This window comes from Branchiostoma belcheri, unplaced genomic scaffold (genome assembly GCF_001625305.1).
Source record: "Branchiostoma belcheri isolate BF01 breed outbred unplaced genomic scaffold, Haploidv18h27 scaffold10, whole genome shotgun sequence".
Classification (NCBI taxonomy): Eukaryota; Metazoa; Chordata; class Leptocardii; order Amphioxiformes; family Branchiostomatidae; genus Branchiostoma; species Branchiostoma belcheri.
The window spans coordinates 2,525,656-2,539,968 of NW_017802380.1; the positions used below are offsets into that span (position 1 = coordinate 2,525,656).

Genomic DNA, 14,313 nt, shown 5'->3' on the forward strand with positions numbered 1-14,313 from the left:
ATCTTTGCCTTATTTGCATGAAGTTGCATAAAGGCCCATAGACATCGACCCACATGATCAGGAGACATCAAGGTACATATGATTTTATGGTACTGGTGTACAGGTTGAGCTTCGTTTGCCTAGGCCTCTTTTGAGAATTTCAATGACTAACGAAGAAAGCATCACTTATTACATAACATGACGTCCCATTGTTTTGTTCGCGAAATGTCTGAAACGTCGTCAGTCAGTGAATTTTTTCTTAAAGTTAAAGTGAATTAGGCCTCAAATACCCAAACCTTTCCGAGCCTTTTGCGATTTCCCCATACCCCAAAACACTTAGGGAATAACTGCTAAAAGATTACAAATTACGTTGCATTTTACACCTTCCTAATGGTACACATTGAGTTTGTCCATTTCGTCACACTTCTCACGCTTGAAGTTTTCCAGCAAGTTATTTTCAGGAGTCGTGACGTTCAGTCTGTAGAAATGTCCGTTTGCACCGTACTTCGGCCAGTTGAGGACCTTCGGTCGGTTGTTGTTTGTAGAGTTGATGTTGTTGTTGTTGTCGAGATCGGGTGGTGTGTTTGGGTCACCCGTGTGTGCGAAGTTGCCGTAGTGGAACACTATGGTGTCCGCCATGCGTTGTTCGTCGGGGGTGAAGGTTAGATTTGCCAGAGGGGGTGTTTGAAATACAAACGGAATGTCCCCACCATGACACACGTGGCCGTTACAAAACTTAAACTCGTCCCACAGATGTTTAAAGGACCAGGCGTGGTCGAATAGATAAAGCCAAACGTCTGTAACGTACTTTCCAGCAGCGCTCCGTGCAACTTTACGGGTCGGACACGTAAAGATCCAGTCCGTTGCGATCTCAGATAGAATCACGCGATAGTCTGGGGACGTTTGGGGCTTGTACGTCGCTAGAATCGGTATGGCCTTCTCTTGGACAAAGGTCGCGACGATTTCGTCGAGTTTGAGTTTGCTGGTGATGTTCTGAGTGTAAGCCTGGTAGACGTAGAATATGTTTTCTTCCCACGTAGTTCCTATGATAAACGGCTTCTTCTGGAATCGTCCTTCCACGAAGCTATCCACCGTTGGAGCGGGCACCACGTCGAAATCTACAGAAGGCCCCCATTGCATGAAGCTCTCTATGGGTTTCAGCGGGTTGATAATGTGAGTAAAAGCCTTTTCTTGAGCGTCAACTACATCGTCTGGTTTCTTGGACCGGAGACAAGTCATGTCCGTGAGCGAACAGTTCAGTTGTTCGGCAAAGTACTTCCCGAGTCGAAGCGCCTCCTTGCGGGTTTTGTGGGGAATGGAGAACGGCACGCTCATCATGATGGCCCGTGCGAACAGGTCCGCTGTTCTGTTGGAGGTCAGGTGTGTGGCGACCGAATCTGACCCCGCGCTCTGGCCGAATATAGTGACCTTGTCCTTATCGCCTCCAAAGCTACCGATGTTCTTCTGCACCCATTTCAACGCCTCTACCTGGTCCAACAGCCCAGCATTGCCTTTTGCGTCGTCTTCTCCTTCTCCAGTCACCAGGAAGCCGAACGCCCCTAGTCTGTAGTTGATAGTGACGACGACAGTCTGGGTTTTGTCAGCGAGAAATCGTCCGTCGTACACCATGGCAGAGCCGGTACCAACGCGGTAGTTCCCACCGTGAATCCACAGCAAGACAGGCAGCGGTTTCGCGGTGGAGTTCAGAACACCGTCAGGCACGAAGACGTTGAGATACAGGCAGTCTTCGCTCTGCGTTCTGTTCGCATCCCGATTGCAGGTGTGTTGGACGTCGCTGGAGGTAGGGCCGCATCCTGGCTGGCGACAGGCGGGCCCCGGTTGGGTACCGTCGCGGACTGAGGGCGCCCAGGACGCGGTGTATGGTTGAGGGGGCTTCCAGCGGAGTTGGCCTACGGGGGGAACCGCGAAGGGGAGACCGAGAAAGATCCCTCCTTCCTCCACGGACATGCCTTGGACAGCGCCGAACTGCGTCTGAACAGTCGGGCCATCTTCTTGGACTGGGTAGCCAAAACAGACATCCAGAAGTAATATACCCAGGACTAGGGTTTGGACAACTCTTCGTGAAGCCATCGTGCCCTTATGATCTCAAGGGAATGCATGGGAGTGCAAACAAATAGGTTTATATATATAACGCTATCTTAAGACTTTGGACTTTCAGCTTCTGATATCAGCCGAACAAATGATTGTTTACGCACTGATAGTGACATGGACAGCAGTCATATGATCAATCAGACAGTGGACTCTACTTAATTATTATACAAACAGGTTTTCGTTTTTTTCGTTCTAAATTACGACAATATGTCATTTTGTTCGTTTACTTTTTGTAACAGTTGAGTAAATCTTGGATAGACTGCTACAATATTTGATCATATATATTTAGGTCAGGTTACTCGGGTAACCGCCCTTAAGATCGAAGGTCATCACCTTTACGGTCGATTTGTGGAAGACTGTGGTTCGTAACGTCGTCAACAATTTTAGAGCCTGTACATGGGGCATCTACTATGGCGGGTATCAGCCATCAGCAACTAGAGACACTGGCAATTGACCGGGCCGGATGGCGTGCGGTGGTGAGAAAGAGTGCCGAGGCTGTGCACAGGGAGTGGGAACATAGAGAGGACAAACGTGCGAGCCGACGACACGCCGCCACTGCTACCAAGCAGGCCTCATGAACAATGAATGAACTCTAATATTATATTAGTCTTTGGACTTTTATTTTTTTGTAACATGACTTTAGGCTCAAATCTGTTTTGTCTTGCACATGTAGATAGGAATGAGCCATCCTGTTCGACCTGCGCAGTTAGTCATAGTCTCTAGAGAGACTGACTGACATACTAGTAGATAGATATAGATAGATAGATAGACATGGGGCATCTACTAGCTATAGTATCATGCTTTGTGCTCATCAGCTTCTTATGGTTTCGGGTCTGCAGCATAAGGGTTTTTCTATCTCATGATATACACATGCAATATATGGTTCTATTTTTAGTGTGGCAGATAGCTTGAAGAAAGTTTGAGCCTTCAAGCATCTTTTTGCCAGAGACTTCGAAATAGGATAACTCAAGAAGGGATAAATGTACAGAGTATAAACAATTGGCTTAGAGCAAGATAACTGTTCAATAGTCGTGGACATTACTCCATTGTATATTTCTTCCTAAATCAACATGACTTTAGAATAACTATCACACACGGACACAAAACAAGGGATGATCTGTATATTGTTACATACTGCAAAGATTTTAATGTTCTTGGTGATATTAAAAGGTTCAAGAAACTTGTAAACCTACACAACTTGCAGTTCAAGTGGCAGATAAGCGACGAATGCTTTATTGGCGTAATACCCGCCGGGGAAGGCTGACAACCCCTGCACCCAAGTCTGCGCCTCTAGGCTATAACAAGACAAGTCATCGCTGTTTAACACGTAGATCGTCCCGTCCATTTCTGTACACCCCTTCTCAAACTCCACAGCCTCTGTGGCCGCGGGGTGGGCGGCCAGGACGGACCACTGCTTCGTGGTGACATTGAAGCAGTCTACTCCGGGAACGAGACCGCCCAGAAGGTAGATGGTTTCGCCCACCGCGACCATGCTGTGCTTGTCCCGTTTTCTGGGCAGGGGAGACAGAATTACCCACTGGTTGATGTTGGATATATACTTGAGAAGTGCAAACGCTCCCGTCCCTTCCTCTTCCGAGTTGATGTAGATGTCACCCTTGCAGACGACGGCTAGATCGTAGTTAGTCCAGTCTCCGGGCAGAGGCCTTCTGAACTCCCACCTGAAAGATACAAAAACATTATCTCCAAGCAGATCCCTTTCGATGGCAAAAAGACAGTATCAGATTGGCCAGGCAGTATCCATTAGCCAGAGAAGATCGCCGGCCACCGACGGTGGGGGTAGCGACAAAAAAGCGGCCATATATAAAAAGCTAACGATCATTCCCCACAACCTCTGCTTTGAGTGTAACAAACACAGTGCTGTCCCGTACATGACGCGCTTGATTAATAACTAATACTTACTTTGGATACCTCCCTTATCAAATGTTGTAACTTACAAGGGACTTTGTCGGAGTTTATATGTCTCGTTGATACCTTCATTTGTAATGTGAGTTTTTAAATGTGAGATCTACTTCTATATGATATGATATGATATGATGTGATGACCTGTTACCTTTATATTTTAAATTATGCTGTTGTTCTAGTATTGTTAATTCTGAGCTGGATACATTTATTTCGTTTGTAAATGTCATCACCCCAATTCAGCCTCTGGGCTGCGAGAAGTGTTTGACGTGCGAGAGTGTAACCTGTAATACATGTATAAACAAATAAACCATTACTAAACCTGTCCTGTTCTGGAATGTATCTCTCCATGGTTTTTACCGTGTAGTCGTACTGGAACCCACCGATGGCGTAGACAGACCTGTCGTGAACCACGGTTCCGAAGTAAGCCCTGGCTTCGCCGAGGGAACGTATCTGGAACCATGTGTTCTTGATGGGATCGTAGCAGAAGGATTCCGACAGCACGTCCCGGACGGCTATCCCGGACGGATGCCCGAATCGCGGTTTGCCGTAACCCCCGATGACGTAGATGTAGTTGTCCAGCACGGCCACGCCCCACCCCCTCGCACACGCCTGCTCAGGCTTTTCTGTGAAGGTCTTCCACGCATCCTGGAAGTAGAGGAGTTGTGTTAACTGCTCTCTATTGACATTTGAATGTACAGCAGTGTCTGTTTCTAAACAGAATAGATAATTCAGGAAGTTGTGAATGGAGTTCGGGATTGAGAGGTACAAAGTATGTGTGTTGGAATCACATTGAATCACAACTATCGGGAATGCAAGATATACTATATCTCGATATTGATAAAAAAGAAATGCTTTACATGGTCTTATAAGGGTAAATCTTAGTCCTGAGACATCTTGATTTCAGGTGATGTTTAAAACTTACCTTGCAGTGATCGTAGTACATGAACTCCCTCGGCCCTGGCTCGGGCCACGTGATATACCCGGTATTCACACCACACAAGAACTTCTGGTGTCTGAAGCGCGTCTTCCGAACCTCTTCTCGCTGTTCCTCCCTCAGCTCTTCGAAAACTTCCGAGCAAAGAAACTTGAGATAGTTGTCGCCCATGAGCTGTGCTGCAGCCTCCCTCAGATCGCTGATCGCGTAGGTATCAGCCAGCATGTACAGATGGGCACAGTTCTCACAGCTGAGTTTACTCTTGATATAGTCCAGAACTGGCCGCATCTGGAGAAACTGTGCCATCTCGAGAACACAGTGTAGTTTATCGTCCCTTTTGATCGGCTTGGATTCGTACAGAAAGTCCAGAACGATCTGAAACGCTTCAGGCGTAAATCCTTGAAGTTGGACGGAGTTTTCCCGGCTTTCTCTCATGCCGCTCTCCAACATGGCGCGGAAATAGTCGGACGTCTCCATCAGGACTTTTTTGTGGACCTGAAATACGCAGTCCTGAACCTTGACCTCCAGGTCAGGGTTACCGTGAACGTGATTGTACTCCTCTGATGCGAGACTCTTTCGATGTCGTCGCCATTGGGTGTTTCTGTGTACAGTCAGACATACGTATGCGTTAATCTATCAAACAAATGTTCAACAGTCTCTTTACAAGAAACGCCACAAAAATCTAAAGATAGGCTCGAAGTTGGCTGCCACAGATTACGTGTACGACAGGCCATCTCTTTGGTTGTGCCAATAAATTCACAAAAACTCATAATTACTTCTCGGAGTTCTGAAATCCCCGACATTTTGTTGAAGTTGGTTTCTCCTGAACAACCATTGAAAACGTCTGAAGCGCTATCAACCACTTCATAACAACCATAATACCACTGTCAAGTGGTTCTATTTTTGGGAGGGCGGGTTGCAAAATAGAAAGGAACACAAACGTTGGGAGTGTGTTCCTGTTCATTGGCAGGAATTATGAATTGATAAACAGCAGATGATGTGTCATACATATGCACCAATTGAGGGATATGATGTATAAGGGTTAAAACCAAACCTTTGTTGGTGTCTGGACGTCTGTAGGAGGTTACGGAGTTAGCCCCTGGATCCAAAAATAAAGGTCAGATAGTCAGTGCCAAAACGGGAGCACTGACAGTGCATCATGAGGTCAAGTTCGGCATTGAATTCGCTACGAGACGCTATGCAGCTGTATTTACGAGACTATAACGCGTAGATAGGAGTTAAAAGTCTGTCATAGGTTAATACAGAGTGTAATCTATCCAATTGGGGATACTGAATGATGTATTTATTCTAAAGACTGTAGTTATTGAATGGTCAATTGACCACGATTCGCCGTTACGCTAGTGTGCTTGTAGTATACGTCACTATGAGTGCTGAATATTCATTTTATCATTAAATCTGTAGACAACAACAAAAAGCCGGTTGTATTCTCTACACATTGCCAGTTTATTTATATCTTTTAAGTCATTGACCGTTGTTATATCGTCAGTATTTTTGTCTCGCCTATTGTCTTCAATTCCTACATTCCTGACATTTCTCCCGGATGTTATCCCGCATGACCAGAGTGTTTACAGTGGATTTCTAATTTCCTGTCTGGTCTAGATATGAAATATACAACTAGGTCAGTCTGCTGAACTCATGAATTGTCGCATGCGTCTGGTTTGTGAATCGCTGTTTATTTTCTTTTGCTAAAAATATAACATCCGCATTTGCTATGTAACGACATCAGTGTCGTACAGCTCACCAATAGAGTTCATAAAACGTTTGTTATGAGTAGCCCAACGTTGTGAATCCGATTGCTCCATTTTGTCTGCTAACACAACTTTCTTCCACATTTTAATACAGTTATGCATGTCTATAACACAAGGGTGGTGACAAAACACCAGACTAAATTTTCCCCCATGTTTCAGCAGTAGATTGCTGTTCATCATGTGTGTTGATATCATGATATGATATATTGAACATGGGGATATTTCATTCAAATCCACGTACAAAGTACGCTATTTTATTACCGATATACATCTATATACAGCAATACGTAAATCTTATACTTCGTATGAATAAACAACACTTAGTTGTATGTATGTACAATCTGTTTTTGTAAACTTTGTAAATTGTAAAATAAGCACCCAAACACTTGAATAGGTCAAATTCACTACAAAATGCAATGCTAAAAGAGACCACTATCATTTTCATTCTTGAACACGGTGGATGAGGCGTACCAAGTACTACCGACCTTGCTTAACCCTCATTGGTGTGTTCATAACCACTAGTAACCAGACGGTTTGCATGATGGGGTGTCTTTGCTGGGTTGGTCAGTACTAGTTGCACTTTGCTCATGAGAGTCTACGGGGCTGTATTTTCCGGATGGTCCTCAGGCACTATCGCACATGCCGCCATCTCCGGCATCGCCGTTCTTGGACGGCTCTTCCTCACTAACGGCCTCTTTGGCATCGGAAGGCTCAACAGTACTACAGCGTTTTTCGGCATCGGCGTTTTCTGAAGGCTCTACAGCACTACAGATGTCCTCAGCACCGGTATTTTCGGAAAGTCCTTCAAGCACTACCGGTGATTTCGGTATCGTCATTTTCGGCATGGCCTTCAGCAGTACCGGTGTCTTCCGCACCTGCATTTTCGGAAGGCTCTTCAGTACCAAGGGCATCTTCTGCATCACCGTCTTCGGAAGGCAACTGAACAGTACCGGTGTTTTCGTCATCGTCGTTTCTGGAAGGCTCTTCAGCACTACCGGTGTTTTCAGTATCGTCGTTGCCCGAAGGCCCTTCAGCACTATTCGACATGATCCCGTCTTCGGCACCGCCATTTCCGGAAGGCCCGTCAGCACTACCGGATACACCGACGTCTTCGGCAGTATCGCCGCTTCCGTCAAGCCCTTCGGCTCTGCCGGTGCTTTCGGCCGCGTCATTTTCAGCATGTCCTTCAGTACAAGGGACGCCTTTGGCACCTCCGTCTCCATCATTACCAGACATACCGGCGTCTCTCGAAGGCCCTTCAGCACCAAGGGCGTTTTCGGCATCTCCGTTTCCGGATGGCCCCGTAGGTTTACCGGACATACCAAAGTCTTCGAAAGGTCTTTCAGCATTAAGGGTGTCGTCGGCACCGCCGTTTTCGGAAGGCGTTTCGGTACTAGTCTCGGAAATACTGCTATTTTCGGTATCGCCGTCTCCGGAAGGCCCTTCACCTGTATCAGACATTAAGCCGCCTTCAGTATCCCCGTTTTCGGACTTACCGGCGTCCACAGAAAGTCCTCCAGCACTAATACCGGAAATACTGCTATTTTCGGTATCGCCCTCTCCGGAAGGCGCTTCAGTACCACTAGACATGCTGCCGTCCTCTGGACCGTCATTTTCAGCTATCGTGTACAGTCCGTGTGGACTGTTTTCGCAGATTTTAGTCGAGTAGTGCGGGTTGCACTTCCGTGAGTTCTTGTTGTGGACAGACGCGCGTGGGGAATGGGGAAGGTACGCCGAAGAAGTGGCGTCATCTCGGATCTCTTCGTACTCATTATCGGGACGTGCGTCTAAGCGAGGAGATACACAGTCTTCGTCTTTTATAGTTGCATACTCGTGATCACTCGCGTCGGCAGTTTGTTGTTCATTGCCATCGCCAGTGCCTTGTTGAGGAGCATTAGCATCGTCCGTGTGTCCACAGCAGAGCTTTGCGACGAGCAGATATCCCCACAGGACGGCAAGAGCGGCCGCACACACCACTGAAATCACGATGTACAGTCCTCCATAACCGGTACCGCTGTCTGCTGGTCCATCGAGCAGCACGCTGAGCACCACAGTAGTTGCTGAAGCCGTCATCATCACCTCTGTTCCCCAGGTTGTATCCTGCAGTTTTCCCGTATTTAAAGTTTCGAGTGAGGGGTCTTCGACGACCGATATGACTGCCGAGGCGGTGGCGTCGTGCATTGAGAATGAATCTCGTGGGGCCGACGCCACACATCGGACGGTCTGGTTGTTCCACTGCGCTGCCCGGCTCTGTCCGATGACAAGAACGGACGTCGTCTTTCCGGCAAAGTTAGGACCACAGGTTGCGTTGTAGCTGTAGACTGACCCACTGCGTTCTGGTGCTTCGCAAGGAGTCGTCCAGCCTTCAAGGCTCACGTTGTGTTCGACACGGGTGGTGATGTTTTCGAGGTGTGACCGTGAGCTTGTTTCCTCGTATCGCCCGGGTGCGTGTACCGTCAGAACCAGCGAGCCGGGGAGGCGCCAGGATATGTGCGATTCCTCCTCCCAGAGAACTTCGCACGCGAAGGCTTGTTCACTGCCATTTTGAGCCGACACGGTGACCCTCGGAGGCGGACACGGCCGAAGCCCGTGCAGCAGCGCGTCCGTAATCTCCTCGCCTTTCAGTTCGGGCGGAAACTGGCAGACTGCGCCGCCGTCGGCTTGTCGGACCGGCGACTGTATGGACAAATATTCAGGAATCCAGGAGGGCAAACACTCGCAGCGAAACGGGTTGTTAGACATCGATAGCCTCAGCCGTAAGTTTTCTATTCCAGTCGACCAACCCCCTGCGAGAACGGTTAACCGGTTTCCCGACAAAAGAAGCGCCATCAGATATGTGAACGGCTTGAATGTCCCTGGCTCAATGGCTTCTATCTTGTTGTGTTGCAGGTCGATGAACTCGAGCGCCGACAGTCCCTCGAAGTAATCCTTTTCTAGACGGGTGAGCTGATTGTTGGCGAGTACTAAGACCGACAGAGCCGTCAGATTTAGGAAAGTTCCGGCCTCTATCTGAGCGATGCGGTTGCTGTCTAAACGAAGGTTTTCCAGGGAATGCAGGTCGTTGAACCGCCCAGGCGCGAGAAGGGATAGCTTGTTGCCGCTGATAGTGAGGGTGTTTAGGCGCGGGGTGTTGTTAAATGTGCCCGGCTCGATTGAATGGACAGTTCCGTTGATCACAAGCAGGTACCTGAGTTTCGGTAGGTTGGCGAAGAGAGCTCCCGTCAGGCGAGAGACCTGGAGATCCGAAAATCTGAGAATGTCGATGTTCAATGGCAGTTGGCAAGGTGGAAATCCGTTGTTTTCAGACTCAATGTTCTCACAGAACACACAGCCAGAGAAGAGGTTTCTTGCAGAAACGGTCGGGTCAACTTGTAAATCGACGCCGTTGCATCGTCCAAACACGACGAAGGGGTCGTAGATGCATTTTCCGGAACAAAACTTTTTGCCTGCCCGGAACGTAGTAGTATTAGTAGTACACGACAGCAGAAGTACGAAAAGACGCAGCACGACTTGTGGTCCAGCCATCGTCAGTAGGCTGGCTGGTTCTTCTTGAGAATTCAGAATTGGAGCAAGTAGAGAAGGGTTCGTCCAAAACGGATGCGCATTCACGCTCAATCGTTCAAAGACGAGCGATGAAATGGAGAGCAAATTTGGATGTTCTCCATCACTCACGCGTATTCTGGGAGTAACATACAAGATGCCCGTGTCACTAGAACCACTGCCTGCGATCCAAATGTCTCTAGCTATTCTCGGCTTTCACGTGACGCCACGGGACATTTGCATATGGGCGTGCGTCACAGAAGAAAAAAGACAGGAGATTACATGTCGCCCCCTGCGGTGGTCCGGATATGTTGAATATTAAGGCTATGTGGCAGATTGGTCTGGCTTCGACCGGGAATAATTTCAGAAGTATGCTACTGAGAGGATATGAACGATTTTGCATTTTTACTCCGAAATGTGGACAGGCTTGCTTCATTTCTCCACAGGTCTCCAATTCTTGTTGATTTGTGTCCGTTTTTTGACCTAGTGTTATGGATTTGCAACGAAATTTACGAGAAAGTGAAAATATGTGTATGAAAACGAGAGAGAAAGAGAGAGAGAGAGAGAGAGAGAGATGGCAGCTCTAGACGAACGACGTATTCACAGGTGGAATTTAGAGAATGAAGAAATTGGAACGTTGTCTCTCCTTGACATCTGGCTTAAGGAAAAGTATTGGGGCAGCTGGAATGTAGAAATACCCAGACAAATTGAGTTATGAATCGCTTTTGCAAGCAAGGTCTCTGCTATTTGTGGGGTCGTGTGGCGTAACCGCGGAGTGCTCGACTCGGAACCAAGAGGTCCCGGATTCGAGTCCCAACATGCCACCGGTCTTGTGCCCTTGGGAAAAGCACTTTACACGACTTTCCTCACTTAAGTGAAAATGAGTACTATACTCCATATCTATACGTTCAGCAATTTGCATGTTTGCTGTTATATGCACAATGTTTACATATACATGTTCGTCTCCTGGTTTCGCTTGAGGGTAGTACAGCAATCGGGAAGTTATACGAGAAAATCTCAAGGCAAAACGTATGGCGTTTATTGTCTTTTTCTTAGCTACGATGTGCGAAGCTTAATTTTCAAGGAGCTGACATTTTCAACGTTAACAACGAAATCAGTACGACTGAAGAAAGACAAAAGCTTGCGTAACGTTAATAGATTTATTGTAGAATTTTTGTGAAAGTTTTGGATCGGATATCAAAGAGGCGCTGCCCCATTCCTCGCTGTAGATTTTTTGTACAAAGGAAGAAAGTATCATATCACAAATACGAACCAGCGTAGATTCCTCAACAAAACAAGTAGCCCGAACCACATGACTGTTAAACATGTCACATACATACATACATGTAGGTATATTCTGGACTAGTATTATAATACTGAGGGTGATGTAAAAACAGCGGTTACAATACTGCTTAGTCCGGGGCCGTCTATACAAGTTGAACAAAAGAGTGAGTAAGGTACATGTATGCAAGCCGAACACATAACGTTAAATCAATATACATTCGTTGATATCTATATCTAAACATAGAAAATAGAAACAACTTCGGGCAGCAGCGATGTACGGTCAACATACCTTAGCCTTATTAAGGGCATCACTATATTCGTATCGTTAAGACCAAATCTAGATCGTGTGTCTACGGATAATAGTAGTAGGGAGCGCCCTCGGGTACCGGTAATTCGGTAGGGATCGCGCTTCCTGGCATGTCCCCACGTTCGCCTCTTCCGGACATGTCGGGACGGCCACCTGTTCCGGCGAAGTCGGGACGGCCACCTGCTCCGGGCTGCTGGGGACGGCCACCGGCTCCAGGCTGCTCGGGACGGCCACTTGATCCGGGCTGCTGGGGACGGCCACCGGGCTGCTGGGGACGGCCACCGGCGAAGTCGGGACGTCCACCGGCGAAGTCGGGACGTCCGCCGGCGAAGTCGGGACGGCCGCCGGCAAAATCGGGACGGCCACCGGCGAAGTCGGGACGGCCGCCGGCGAAGTCGGGACGGCCACCAGCTCCTTGGTGCTCGGGACGGCCACCTAGTGGTCGAAGCGTAATTTTAAAAGTTGAGTAAAATTACATCAAAATTACTGCAGTCTTCTTACTGTTAAAGGGCGCATGTAAATTGTTACTTTAATTTTTGATCTAACCTACAGAAACTACGGTTTGAAATAGCCTGAATGCCAGACTGTTGTCAGGGCCAGTTCACTAACTCAGGGGTGTCTAAGGGACATATGTTATCCCTGGAACTGAGGAGCTATCCTGTACGTATGCCCCCAGGCCACCCAGGCAACAGTCTGGCACCCAGACTAGTCCCCTGCTCTTTATGTTTTCAAATCTAGTAGGCTAGCCTAAGAACCAAAGGGACAGTTTTTCTGTCAAACCGTAATTTCTGCATCAAATATGCAAACCAATATGAATTTCGGACAGACAATTAGTAGCTATAGGCACAGTCGTCACAGACAGTCATTAGCCTCTACCAGGATTCGGGAGGCGGCTGGAAAAAGTAGAAATTTGCCAAATAGAGAGATAACATGCCAGGGCTCTTTCCAGCCGCTTCCTGAAGCCTGGTAGAAGCTAGACATTCATCAGTCCACATGACAAATGTTGAGAAAACTGCGGCTCACCTGATGGATTCTGTGGCTGATGTTGAGGTCGTCTGTGCGGCCACGCTTCAGCCGACAGCACAGCCATGGAGACCAGCAGAACACACAGGGCGAACTTGGGCGTCATCTTCTGTCTGGACGTCTGGAAATATCAAAATGATTTTGTCAGTAAGACTTTATTCTGGGGTAACACGACAGCGTATTTCACACAAATTTCCGGAAATGTACTTTTATAGTCGTTAGAGAAAGTGTGCTGTTAGAAGAGTGTTTAACTTCCATGCGGCAAGCAAGCACCATTCGTTACTACAAAATACAGTATGACAGATTTTTTTTTCAGATCGATTAAAGTTCAGAAACAGTACTGCATTTTGCCAAAAGTCCAAGCCCTGGACGGAAGTCGTTGAAAATGAATTTCAGTTCATAACAACAAAATGCTGAACTACTCACGTAAAATGCATAATGATATACCAAAAGGGAATAGAAGCTTTCCTGTCAATTCAAGAACACAAACGTTGGTACTAGTGCTCTGTGCAGGTGAATCATTTATAAGGTTAGTTGACAAAACTTCTCACCTCAATCTTGATAGACACAAGACGGGCTGTAAGTCTTCAGCAGTCGGCGATGGGATGTCTTCTTGACTCCTTGGACGTCTTGGTCAGTCCGCAACCACAGCTATGAATCCTTCTCGCATCTCGGCAGTGTCTTTTATACAGTTTGGGACGGGAAGTCTTAATTTTCGCGGTCAACAACGTTAACAGTGGTCTGAGTGGGTTGGAGTGACGTACATCCTTTCCGTGACCCTAAAACTATGCTAAGTAGCGGTCCCATGTGGTGCTTGTTTTGTTGGCTACCGACAGTAATTGAAAACATGCCAAAGTTCCCTCAATACATTGGACGTTCAATGCAAATTCAATCTCGCTGTTCATTGTAACAAGAATATATACTGCCGTGAACCTTTACATGTATACTCAGTGACTACAACGGTTGTAGTCACTGAGAATACATGTAAAGGTTCACGGCAGTATATATTCTTGTTACAATGAACAGCTAGATTGAATTTGCATTGAAAGATACAAATATTTTTAGACCATTTTCTGTTTATACGTAAAGCGTTTTCTTCATTCAACTTCATTTGAAGAATCTGACAACGCAGAGCTATGTGGAATAATTTCTATCAGCATTATACGTTGGTCCAATACATTACAGATGTAGTTGACTCACTCACTACCGACGTCATGTAAAATACGCTTTAATGAGCGAGAAGTTCGAGGCTGATAAAATATTTGACGAATGTCTTCGGTCGTTTAAATACTGCAAAGCAGAATCGGTGCGGAAAAAACACAACAATTGTTGACATGTGGTATAGGCTTTGAATATGATTTAGGTGATAAGCTGTTTAAAAGTAATATAAAAGATTGGGCGTTTTCGGGGGGGGGGGTGATTAGTGCATAACCCCACCTGTC

General features: G+C 46.9%; 4 protein-coding genes across 4 annotated transcripts; all 4 read right to left on the reverse strand.

The window, feature by feature from the left end:
• Positions 1-366: 366 nt before the first annotated feature.
• On the reverse strand, positions 367-2,133 carry LOC109468907 (cAMP-regulated D2 protein-like). The gene has a single exon (XM_019767290.1). It carries the CDS (start codon positions 2,068-2,070, stop codon positions 367-369), a length of 1,704 nt encoding a protein of 567 aa, XP_019622849.1. The 5' UTR covers positions 2,071-2,133.
• A 1,147-nt stretch (positions 2,134-3,280) lies between these two features.
• LOC109472269 (kelch-like protein 42) lies at positions 3,281-5,540 on the reverse strand. The gene is given in 4 exon segments (XM_019771935.1): positions 3,281-3,770; positions 4,334-4,659; positions 4,937-5,504; positions 5,506-5,540. Coding segments are annotated over 4 exon segments (1,419 nt in total).
• A 1,981-nt stretch (positions 5,541-7,521) lies between these two features.
• LOC109468917 lies at positions 7,522-10,242 on the reverse strand. The gene has a single exon (XM_019767301.1). The coding sequence runs from the start codon at positions 10,240-10,242 to the stop codon at positions 7,522-7,524; it is 2,721 nt and encodes a 906-aa protein (XP_019622860.1).
• Positions 10,243-11,452: 1,210 nt separating this feature from the next.
• LOC109472296 (collagen alpha-5(IV) chain-like) lies at positions 11,453-13,602 on the reverse strand. The gene is made up of 3 exons (XM_019771978.1): positions 13,423-13,602; positions 12,872-12,992; positions 11,453-12,283 (listed from the first exon to the last, which is right to left on the reverse strand). The coding sequence occupies exons 2-3, from the start codon at positions 12,975-12,977 to the stop codon at positions 11,892-11,894; spliced, it is 498 nt and encodes a 165-aa protein (XP_019627537.1). The 5' UTR covers positions 12,978-12,992; positions 13,423-13,602; the 3' UTR covers positions 11,453-11,891.
• Between the last annotated feature and the right edge of the window lie 711 nt (positions 13,603-14,313).